Genomic DNA, 12,793 nt, shown 5'->3' with positions numbered 1-12,793 from the left:
ACTAAAATCCACATGGAAACAGAAGAGATCCAGAAATAGCCAAAAAACCTTGAAAATGAAGAGCGTACTTGAAGAACAACAATGCCTTAAGACTTGTTATAAAACTACAATAATCAATGAATATTCATGTAAAAATAATATATTAAGGAAACAGAACATAATATAGGTGAGCACAGGAACAATGAACTTTTTTTTACAAAGGCATAAAAGCGATTCTGGGAAGAAAGGGTAGTTGTTGCAATAAATTGTTCTAGGACAAAGGAATACCAGTAAGCAAAAAGAATGGGAAGATGAGGTCATTTAATCTCTACCTCAATCAGATAAAAAATTAATTCCAAAAGAATGAAAACCCAAGTGATGAAACTTCTAGAAGAAAATATGGGGCAAAGTTTTGTGACTTTGAGTTAGTTAATAAATTTCATATACATAACACCAAAAACACAATCCAGAAAAGAACTATTTGATAAAGTGGACTTTATACCAAAATCGAAAACTTCTGTTCTGTGAAAGATAATGAAAAGACAAAAGCTACGGACTAATAGAACATTATCTGTCAGTTATATATCTAATCCAAGATTTTATGTGTGAGGTATATGCAACACTCAAATTCCAACCAGATCAGCCCAGTTAAAAAAACATGCCAAGATTTCAACAGATAATTACTATTAAACCCTTTCCTTTGCCAAAGAAAATATAGATAACAAATCCCCCACCCACCAAAAGACAGTAAACATTGTCAGTCATTCAAGAAACACGAGTTAAGCAGGCGTGGTAGCACACGCTTATAATCTTAGCTCTGAAAGAGGCCTAGGCAGGGGGAATCACAAGTTCAAGTCTCTCCAGGGGAACTTAGTGCGAGCTTGTCTCAAAACTTTAAAAGAAAATTTTTCAAAAGTGATAGATTCCCCATGGGCTTGATCCCCAGTACCACACACACACACAGCATGTTAAAAGCTTGATGGGATAACACTACACTAATGGTACCATGTATTGACAAGGGTGTGAAGGGACTGGAAGTCTAATAAACTGCTGGTGGGAATGTAAAATGACACGACTTTTAAAAACACTCGGTCAGCTCCTAAGTTCCTGTACACCCACCCTACGGAAGTTCCCATTCCACGCTCAGACATCCGTCCAAGGGAACCAAAAGTAGACGTCCGATCAGAGACAGAGCGGCATCCTCTGTGATCCCCAAGCTATAAACACCCCAACTGTCTACTGACAGCGGAATACAGTACTGAAGCCCTGGGAGGGAGCCTACCTAACGGAATGCTACTTGGCAAGGAAAAGGGTTGGCTATAGTCTTCTGTATCACTCATGAATCTCAAAACAATCGTGCAGTGCAAAAATGTGACAAAATACTGCATGAACGAACTTATATAAATTTCTAAAGCATGCAAAGTAATGTGTGACAGAAATCAGATCAGTCATTCCCCAGGGATGGGGCAGGTAGGAGCAGGAGGGTAGAACTGTAAGAGCAAGGGGAAGCTTTGAGACTGATGAGATATTCATGTTCTTCATTACAGTGACAGTTTTATGCACAATTTCACATATCAAAACTTATCAAAGTGGATACTTTAATCAATGATTATTGTAAATCAATTCTATTTCAATGAAGCTGTTTACAAAAGTGGAAAGAGAAAATGCAGGGCTTTTTGTAAGCAACATTTGCCTATTATTGTAAACCTTGTGAGTGAATGAACCTTAAAATATAATTGTAATTAGCTGAGTAGGGGACCTCATGACAGACACGAAGAATAACCGCATATGTGTCGGGCGTGGAGTGCATCCCTGTAATCTCAGCACCTGGGAGGCTGAGGCAGGAGGATCACAAGTGCGAGGCCCAGCCTGGACTACAGAGCAAGACCTGTCAAACACAAATAACAGAGTGCAACTGAGACACAGAAAGCTGTTGCTTCTGATTTATTAGAGTTTGTTTTAATCATGCTAGTTCCTTAGGGAGTCACAGCCTCAGTGTAAGTGGGGGGGTGCCTGAGAGTGGGCGCAGCAGGGCGCACACGGAGCCCCCGCCCCCAGCCTCGGCAGCCACTCCATTCCATCCGTGAACTCCCACAGCCTTACGTAGTGTTCCAGCTCTACAGAGCTCGGGCAAAGGGAGAAAGCACTGATTCTTAGGCAGAGTCACTGCCTCCAGAGATACCGCAGTCCTTTTGGAGGAAAAACGTTGCAACCCGTAAGTATAAATGCTAAAAATTCAGTGTGGAGAAAGCACTGCTGTAGAAACTGTACAAACGAGCATGAATTCAGATATAAATAAAATGAGAAAAAGCAACCCCTAATCTTCTACACACAGCCCACTAGTGCTAAACATTTTTAATGACAGTAGATTTTCAAACTTCCTGATACTGGGTGTATTATTATTTTAGCACTAAAAACTCGATTTGGGAAGAGTTATGGAGCCATAATGTGCAACGGCGTCTACTGGGTCCTGCATACGGGAGTAATGTGACTGTGCTAAATAAACAACAACCTAACGGCAAGCACTTCCGTCTGCTTTCTGGCCATAATATCACCGACCAAGGACATTCTTCACATGAGCCTCTGTTTCCTAAATCAGTACAACCGAGAAAAGGCCTGTACCATCTCTCTTTACAAGGTTGTTGGGGCCGTCAAAGGCCGGATTTACATGAAAGCATTTTGGAAAATTTTAATTGCTACACACCCACAAAATTTTGTTTTAAAATGGAGACAGAATGATTTAGTGCTTTCAATTTTGCCAACATGTTTAACAAAGCCAACGATGAGCCGTTTGTTAAAACATCAAGCCAGACCTTTTATGTTTTTCAAATATTTAAGTGAAAGTTTTACCAAAAAAAGGGTGTGAGCAAGTTGAATAAAGATTGGTATTCTGAGTCACAGCACAGTTTTATGGTTTCGTGCTTTGCCTGAAGAACTCCTGAACGTAGTACATCCTACTCTCGCTTTTCTCTTCTAAAACAAGAAAAGTTGGACTCACTCTAGGTGGTCTCGAAAAAGTACCCTTTTCTGAACACAACAGACATTTGTAGAAAATAGTTAATTACCAATTAGATTAGCTGTGGCTTCTCTATCACTTCATGGTTGCGGTATTTATTCAATCTCAATTCATTTTGTTAGTAACCTTAATATGAGAAAAAATATGACAGCACCTATCCTTAATAATAACTATATATTACGTATACTATAAAAATATATAACTATTCATAATTTCTTCAATAAAATATAAATAGCTTCTTTCAGAAGTTTCCTAAGCCACTCAAACAGAAACTTCCATCATGAAACTATAAAAATTAATGTAAAGCTAATCTCTGAACATCCTAAACGACAGATCAGCAAACTGCAGTCCATAGGCCAAATCCAGGCTTCTGCTTGGGGCTAAAGAATGGCCTCTTACATTTTTCAAGGGTTAGAAAAGGAGGAGAGATATTTTGTTGCCACACAGAAATGATATGAAGTTGCAACATCAGTGCCTTCACGCGAATTCGTCTGCGTATAAACCGCGGCTCCTGTAGGCTCCAGGACGGAGCTGAACAGCTGTGCCGGAGACAGTGGCCCCCAGAGCCCGAGTGTCTGCCAGCCGGGCCTTTAAGGGAAACTGTGCCCACCTCACTGCCAGACCAAGCTCATGCACTCCCGATAGCGGGTACTTGATCGATCGGCAAAGGACAGAGAAACCGCATTAGATACTTTATCAGATTTCATTATCACCAATTATATGAAGCACATTCAGGAACCATGTCCCCTGATAATATAAAAGGTTTGTAATTATAAAGCACAAAGATAAGGCATCACCAAACTCGGCTTAAAATAACAACATCCTGAGATTTGAGAAATTCTTGGAAATTTTGTATGCAGCTTTTGTATTTCATGCTTTGCTAACACACACACACACACACACACATTTAGGGGTGCTATTCAATCCTCTGCGTGTAAATAAGCATGACCTGAAGGTAAAAATGACACCAAAACACTTATCAAATGAATTTCACGTTCTGGCTCTTTGCAAATTTTACCATTTGAGAAAAATTTTTTCCTCAGGAATTGGGAAACCTAAATGTTTCGAGAAGAGATCTCATCTCTGGTGGCGACACATGTTCTATGGAAAGCGCACTTATTACAGGGGTCATCACAAAGGGTGTCATCCAGGTTTCTGATTGTTCCATAAACTGACAGCAAAGCACAGCAGACAAACCAGGGGAGAGGAACGCAATTCTTAGTATGAGCTGTGGAAACCACTTAAGACACTTATTTTAAATCTCAGACTGGTGATCTATAAAAATGCTACCCTAAATCTTTACTTTGCTAATACCAAATTACTTAAATGGGAGGCTGGTGTCTCAGACTGGTCTGGGAGCATTTGTCAAAATTTAAGCACTACGCCTTCTGTGAGGGATTCGGGAGGTTTGGGGCCAAGGAGTTTACATCGCTAATGGGAGCCAACAACCCCCCTGCACCTCCAACCTGCTGGGTCCTGCCGGGTGAGAAGCACTGACCCAGACAGCACTTATCAGAGCGCAAGTTAAAGAAACGTCTTGTAAAACACAAAGTACTCTTCCACGTAAGATAGTACCAGAGGGAAAATCGACAAGGATAGAAGAGGAAAAGAAAAAAAAAAATGCAATATAACCAGAAACAAGAGAACATTCCTATCTGTCAGCTTAACTTAGCCACACGGGTGGAGGAGAAGACCCGACCTAATTTATTCTGTCCTGTAACCCTCAGGCCTCGTGAAGACAAAGTGAGCACACACAATACCGAGCTCTACGGGACGTGTGTCTTCCCCAGTGGTACGTGTTCACCCTTCCAGAACACCCTTCTGTGTACTCCGGGGCTGAGAAAATGTGTGTGCTGTGAGGCAGGGAAGCCAGGTTTCTCGCAGCTGGGGACGGTGGGGGCTGTAACAGACAGCAACGGACCTGGAGTTCTGAACTAGAATGAGACGCTTAGGACAGACGCACAGTCAGGATCCACACACACAGAGATGCAAGGGATGGATGTGTGTTGTATGTACACACGTGTGTGTGCTCAGTGCCTATAACTGGCTCTGTGCACTGAGAGGCTAGGAGCAATGTCAGCTCGATAACGATGAGCACCAGCCTCCAGATACTGGTTTGTATTCTGTAACTACCACTCACTATCCAAAAGAAAAGAAACTGTGTTCCCTAGGAGGATTCCAAGGTTATATTAGGCCAAGTGTAACAGGACAGCATCCTGCAATGTCAGAAAGCAAGAAAGCCCTACCCAAAAGAGATGGATACTCAGTAAAAGAGCACAAGAGTCACCTTGACTTGGCTCCCCCGGTCAAGTATGGGTCAATCTGAGTAATAAAATAACAGTGTCAACTGACTGTAAGGACCCATGAGTCCACTTTGACAGGAAAGAGGGAGGAAGAAAAGAAGGGAGGGAGGGAGGGGAAGAGAAGGGGGGAGGAAAAGGAAGGAGGATTGACAGAAGCGCTGCTACTGTAACTACGAACACACAGGCTGAAGCCAAGAGCGCAGAAAATGGGCGCAAAGGCACTGAACTCCCGCAAAACCGCACTGACAGGGAGCAGGCAGAGCCACGGCGGCTGAACACTGCCCCCAGGCTCGGCTGAGAGCCAAGCTCACAGTAGGCACCTCAGAAAGAAAGGAAAGGGTTTCCTTCGGGCTCTGAGGTAAAACATCTAAAGTGGGTGTCTCTCCTCAGGTCCTCTGACAGACATTGGTATCTGAGCTCAAACAGAGCTGCCCCTCAGCAGACATTTTGTAGGGTTTTAAATCCCTTATGAATGTCAGCTCCTGGCTTCTTAAGAAATACGCTTGGTCAAGCACGGACGCCTTTGAAAGATTTCTCTTGTGAATTCTCCAATGTAAGGAAAAGGTGATTTTGATTAAAAATAGGTCTGAAGTAATCACCACCGTGGATTTTCGCCTCTGTGGAAGGTCTCATTTGTTACACTAACCAGCTCCTCCTTCCAATTTGAAGGGTCGTAACTTCACTGTTACCAAATTAAACACCTTACTTAAATTTTGGAGGCACACTGCTTAAAAAGGACACAGAAATAGAATTCTAGGCAGAAATAGCACGTGATGATTGGTATACTGGACATATTGAGCAAATCATACAGAGGCAAAAAGTAGAACACAAAAATGAGAATGTTTCCCAAACTGAGTGCAATATGATGATACTCAGACACCTGAGTTCAAAATAAAAACAGGCCAAAAAAATCTGTTAAATTCGTCAAATAAGCAAATTAATAGAAATACTTAATTTATCACAATTTCTGGTTCCTACTATTTGGGGAAATTAACCAATAAATGCTCTGGTGACCAAGCTGAATTTAAAATTCTCAAGTACTGCTAAATTACTATTCAAATTCAATGCTCTGAGACAGACAGAGATATGGTTTGCTTATATATAAGTGTGTGATATATTTATGAATCCCTTCTTTTTCAGAGAATGAAGACCTCAAGACATAGCTACAATTTATGCATAATAGAATTTAAGCTCTTAAACAAGTTCACAGAACTTTAAAACTGAGTGTACCCCAGCCTGTCAGTAAGATTTGAAATTCCCTACCTTAGTAAATACAGACAACAGAAAATGTACTGTTGTAAGCATTGTAAGCATAGCTCGTGAAATCAGGTATATTGATACTGTTGTGTAAACATTGCCACCACCCAGCTCCAAAATGTCTTTCACCTTCTCAAACTGACACTCTACAGCTAACACACAGTAACTCACTTCCCCTCCTCCCAGTGCTAGGCCACCGCTATTTCACTTTCTGTCTCTATTCAACTGTTTTGAAAATTTTTATCAGTCCATGTTGTAGCACACGATGTTAACATTCCCTGTGAGGAGTCAGTATCAGTAATAACACACCTCGGTTCCTTTCCTCAACCTCTTTTCCTCTTCTCCTCCTCCCCTCCCTCCATCCTTTGCTCCTCTTCCCTTCTGAGAAAGATCTATCTTCCTACTCCCTATCACCGATCTTTTATTTCGCTCTGTATTTGGTATTGGGGTTTTATGGACAGTTTTTAGAATACTTTCCTCGATGATACAATCTCAATGACCAGAGGAATGAAAAAGGTAAGTTACTCCTCAAGCATCAGACGAAAGAATAAATGAGAAACTATTTTAAAGAGTTAAAATCAAGAGTGTACGTTAATACCGGAGTTAAAGGATGACTTGAATGTGTTATCTGTTTGCATTAGAGCTACTTAAAAGTACCATCTTGGCTTTCCACTTAGGACAAATAAATATTAGTCATATTTTTAATTTCATTTAAAAATCAAATATGAAAAATATAGCTGAAGAAATACACACAAATATTTTTCCCTAATGGAGAAGGATGTGCTATAAAAAATGCAAACCACTCGATAAACGTCCACAGTACAAAAGGAAAGAGTGGCACACGCAAGGTCCCTAGCCCCTCACTGTACGGAAGCTCTTGCATTAAAAAAATGCATAGTAGAAGTGGCCAAATTAATTTATTCAGTACTTACAGGACATAGAAAAGATGAGCCTGGAGGTCATAATTCTCGAAAGGACCCTTAAGTAAGGGCTCCACAGAACACATGAATAATTTCAAGTCCCCTTTCATCCAGCACTGTATGTTCCAGTTTGCACCTGAATGGAAAATAAACTATATTAAATCTGAAAAGTGTTCTGAACAGCGCCGTGACAGAGGAGAGCCAGAGGGAATGTACTGGTGCCCGGCTCTGCCCACCGCCCACTCTGAGGGAAGAACTCAACTCCAACCAGTGCGCCGCTAGTCCCTTCGACCCTCCGTGAGCCTGTTCTTCAGTGACATCATCACATTCAACCCTCTCTTCTCAAACTCGCCTTTCATCTCCTGCCACTCACGTAGAACAGAAGAGCTCAAAATTCGCCTAGCTCGGTTCACTCGGATTTTTCAAAAGAAAAAAGAACGTCAAATATCAAGGTGCAAGCAAATCTTGTTTCTGTGTTTCTGTGGCAGGATCAGAAAATAAAGGCACAGGATCCACACTGGGACTGTGATTCACATCTTAATTTTTTGCTACTGGAAATAGGATAAGCCCCAAATACAACTGAGGAAAGTGTATGTCACCGCGCCTGAGCACAAGGAAGCTGAACTATGGGTCATCTGTGGTTTAGAAGGCAGGGACAGTAACAACTGCAAACTGTGATAGCACCAAGACCAGCTTAAGGCAATGATGACCTATTTCCCCAGATCAGAAGGGGGCCCAGCTACTCGGCAATTCTGACCCTGGGAGCCCACGAAGGAAATGGTCCACAGGAAAGAAGAATCCATGAAGCCCCCGCGCGACCACTACATAACCTAGCAACTTTAGTTACAAAAAGTTAAACTCCACTCATAACTAGTCATTAGCTCTGACTCATGCTATAAGGTTAAAATAGACAGCACTACAGTCACTGCCCTTCATAACCGAAAAAAGGTGCTCATATGGCTTACCATTCCAAGCCTCACCACAAGGACCTTGACTTATTCAGCGCATTCTTAGCGTATTTAATAATCACTTGATTAGCTAAGTTAAATTTTGTTACAAACGTTTTTCACTTAAAACACCCTGGAAGGCTGAGGCAGGAGGATGACAAGTTCCAAACCCAGCCAGTGAGACACCATCTCAAAGTAAAAAAGGGCTGGGGACATAGCTCAGTGCAAAGGCCCTGGGTACAATCCCCAGGACAAAAGGGGGGGATTAAAATTAAAAGAATGACTATGAACTGAGCTGGAGACAGCGGGAGCTATAACTTCGAACTTGTTTTTCAATTCTTGATTTTGTTGCATAGCTACTTTTCCCCTTTAGTCTGGAACTGACCTCCACATACTAGAGTGTTTCTTCCATCTAACCAACAGCACCGGGGCAGGGGCGATTCTGGTAGCTCAGAGGAGATCTGGCAATATCTGAAGGCCTCGCTATTACTACAGCTGGGGGAAATGCTGCACCCAGCGGCAGAGGCCAGGACGGCTGCGAAGCACCCTGCACAGGGCAGCTCCTTGGAACCAGGGGTAACCGGCCCAAACCCGCAAAGCTACCAGCGGGGAACCCTGCTTTCCCTGCGTGGTAAAAACTGCCCTTCCACAGCCTGTGCTTTTCCACTGCGGGTCTCCACGGACGGTAGGTCAACCGACTCTGCTCTATTTAGGTTTTCCAGAAGAAGTGGAGATAGTTTTGTTGTTTATATTTTCAGGTGCAGAATTAGTATGCATTATCCTTTAAACACCCAAAAATATCCTTGATCTAAAACAGGCACTGTTTTAGAGAGATTCCGAAAATCATTATTCATAAATATTTTTCAATGTGAGTAATGCAATAGCGCCATTAGTAATTTGGTACTTTTCTTTAAACAACAAATAGAGTGGGGGTTTTTTATTGAAAGCAAACTTAGAAGACTAGAGAGGAGTGAGTTCTATCTCCTACTTTTTAAGTAATTGTTTGCTCTTCTCCTCAGTTCGCGGTGCGGTACCCACGGCGATGCCCCTGGCGTCTTCATCCCTCTCTTCAGCCCCTCACTCCGCCCTTTTCTCCAGCTCTTACTCCTCCTCCTGTCCGAGAAAGCGCTGTCTCCCTACTTGCTATTATGTACCTTTCACTTTGTTCTTTATTTCCATTTCGGGTTTCTCACATAAGAGAAACCACATAATATTTAAACCTGTGCATCTGGTTTATTTCACTTAACATTATGGTCGCAAGCTGTATCCATTTCCTTACAAATTACACAAGTTTATCGTGTTTTATGGCAGAGTAGACTCTATTGTGTGTAAATAACACATTTTATCCATTCACCTGCACATGGACATTTAGGATGTTTTCAAGATTTAGCTGTTATGAATTGTGCTGTTTGATACATTTAACTTTTTCAGGAGGGCATCTAGTGAGGTCATATGGAATCTCAAGTTTTAGTTTTTTTGAAAGCAAAAGAGTTCTCTTTGTAGATTTTGTGGGATATGAAATAACTAGGGGCTTTTTATTAATTTTATCATATAAAACCTAATTTTATTATTAATATTAAAATAACAATACATGTTAGTGATCACATCGGTAAGGCATCTATTCATATATTTCAGAAAACTAAAACATAGTTAAAACATCACAGCTACTGCTTGGCACATTAAAATACCTACCCTGCTGTTGAAAAACAGAAGAATCCACTGTAGACTCAGAGGTCTCCCCTGCAACGCTGCCCACATGCACAGGGCAGTGTTTACCTTGCTCACTCCAAAAGCAACAGTGGAAAGGTACTCGGGGTACATTGGCCACGTCGGCACCACTTGAATTAAATCTGGCTTCAACAACCGGCTCAGGACCGCCACTCAAATTTGAAGCATTGTTTGAGATTCCAGCGGGCAAGAGGAAGTAGTCATCAGTGTTATTTGCTGGCAGGCAGGACAGTTTAAATCTCCAGGGAGTGACCGGATATGCCAAGTTAAGCGCCGTTATCATGTGAAGAAATTCTGGTAGGACATTCCAAAAGACACACAGAAAACAAGTGATCATTTTGCCTAGGACATGGCAGCAGAAAGCACCTGAGATCTAACCATGCAGTACTCGGGCAAAAACCATCTAACTTTCTCGATCAACACCTACGGAACAGCTCCTGGCTACGTGTGTGACATGTTATTCCAGAGAGGGCTCCTTGACTTACTGAAATAACCCTACTCTCTGGTACCTGTCTTTGGAAATTCCTGCACCATTTTTCCTCATTCATCTAACATCGTATATCTATATTTTAATGAAAGAAATTAACAACAGGTATTCTCGTTGCCTTTTGTATAACAAATTTACTCTAACTTCTAGCATAAATGAGTAATATCTGCATGTGTGCTTCATTATAAACAAACAGTACAGAGCTCTTTTAATATTTATTACCAATAGCAACAGCAGAATGTTAGCGGTGCCTCTGCCGCGAGGTGTAGAAAGGGTCTGTCTGTGACGTGGAGACAGCGGGATCATCTCCTGAATCCACCCGGGGCCCCAGACACAAGACACCGCACAGATGAGCCCTGACCCACTCTCCCAGAAATGACGCCCAACAGACTTTCCAGAGAGCTTCAGCTGAAGGTTAGACATAAAGATCACGAACACTTTTACAGCCCTGTAGCCCCCAAAATCCTCAAATATTAAGCGTATCTCTAAAAAAGTTTGAAAATAAAACCGTTCATCTTTATGATTTTTTTGTTTTTACAAATAAGCAACAACTTTGTCGCCATATATACACAGTAATGTATAATGAGAATTGTGAAGATTCTGCATGGATCTGTACAGTGCGGGCACTTTGAAGGGTTGTGGAGACATAAACTTGTAAGAAACCAGAGCCTGGATGTTCTGCAGATGAATGAAGGCGTTAACTGCAGCACTTTGATATGAATGAATATTATTCAGTTCCAAAAAGAAATGAGGTAAGAAAAGATAGAGAGGAAACTTAAATGGACATTACTAAGAAAATAAGCCAATCTGAACAGGCTGCGTACCATATGTTTTGGACTATGTGACACTCTGGAAAAAGCAAAACGTGAAGATATTTAAAAGACTAGTGATTGTGGTGGGTGAGTAAATGGCACACAGAGGGCGAAATCAGGCAGGGAAACAACTGTGTCCAGCCTTGTCACTGCCCTGTAAAAACCTGTATGATTCTGTCAAAAGCCGCAGAGCACGCAAGAGAGAACCCTCATTAAACTAAAGCAAAGCCTATTAAAACATAAAAAAGCAGAAATGTGTCAAAAGCAATTTACAATTGTTTTTGGTACTAGGGATTAAACCCAGGCCTTCTCACTGAGGTTTATCCTCGACCCTTTTTTATTTTTACTTAGAAGACAAAGTCTCTCTAAGCCATACAGTTGCCCTAGGCTGGGCTCAAACTTGTGATCCTCCTGCCTCAGCTGCCCAGAGTGTTGGAATTATAGGCCTGCACCAACATGCCCAGCTCAGAAATATATTTTTAATTTTAAAAAATAAGTGCAAGTAAAAATATTTAAATAATGCATAAGTAATAACTGTTATTGGCTTAGTTTCTAATCCTCTCTACAAATACAAATTAATATAAATACGCATAGATAGATCTTTTGCAAATGGGAAAGAGACCAACAGATAGAAGAAAGAAGGATGGGAGGGAGCAGGAGATGAAAATAATTAAGATGTGTTACGTCCATGCACCAATTCCCCACGATGAATATAATCAGTACATACTGCAAACATGTACAAATAAAAATGAAAAATTCTTAACATGAGCTACATTATTATGTTCACAATGATAAGTTAAGTATCATAACAACACAAAGACCAAATCCTCATTGTAACTGCATTTCTGTGACTTTCCTCCTCCTAACATGTGCTTCTCAAATCAGAACATCTATGAAGATGTTTTGCTTTTTGTTTTTAAAAAAATGAATATGCAGTACTGCTGAGGAAAAACATTACGTTTTCTAGCTGAACAGGGAAGGTTCAGTGAGCAGAAATGAAATTAGCCTGACACTCTCAAAGTTCTGAAACCTAAAAGTACTAATGAACTAACAAACACAGCAGCAAATGAATCGGTATAATTAAAAGATGAGCCTATTTTGTCTTAACACTTCCTCTGCAAATGCTACTTCTTTCCTTCAGAATGACTCCTACACAGTGACAGATTCAAAACTGTGCTCTGGCGGCCTATGCCACCAGACAGCAGGACTCTGGGCCTCACCTCAGCATTCCTAAGATCTGATCGAACTACGAACCTTTCAAAAAGCTAATATGAAGCTAAGTAGAAGCCAATGAAAGTCAGAGGTTCTAAAAGATAACATGTGACTCTCTTAAATATATATATA

General features: G+C 41.2%; 1 protein-coding gene across 5 annotated transcripts in view; it reads right to left on the bottom strand.

Moving 5' to 3' along the window:
• The window catches only part of Lepr (leptin receptor), a 60,873-nt gene that overhangs the window by 37,194 nt on the left and 10,886 nt on the right, over nt 1–12,793 (bottom strand). For all 5 annotated transcript variants that reach the window (XM_010605085.3, XM_010605084.2, XM_010605083.2 and 2 more), the window contains 2 exons: nt 10,115–10,444; nt 7,488–7,611 (listed from right to left, as the gene is read on the bottom strand). In XM_010605085.3, the coding sequence (XP_010603387.1) occupies nt 7,488–7,611; nt 10,115–10,444 (454 nt within the window). The remainder of the gene's footprint in view (nt 1–7,487; nt 7,612–10,114; nt 10,445–12,793) is intronic.

The sequence above is a fragment of the Fukomys damarensis genome, unplaced genomic scaffold (genome assembly GCF_012274545.1).
Source record: "Fukomys damarensis isolate Sample0158 unplaced genomic scaffold, DMR_v1.0_HiC HiC_scaffold_33, whole genome shotgun sequence".
Lineage (NCBI taxonomy): Eukaryota > Metazoa > Chordata > Mammalia > Rodentia > Bathyergidae > Fukomys > Fukomys damarensis.
Note: the sequence above shows the minus strand (reverse complement) of the source record. Positions and strands in the feature narration are given on the sequence as shown.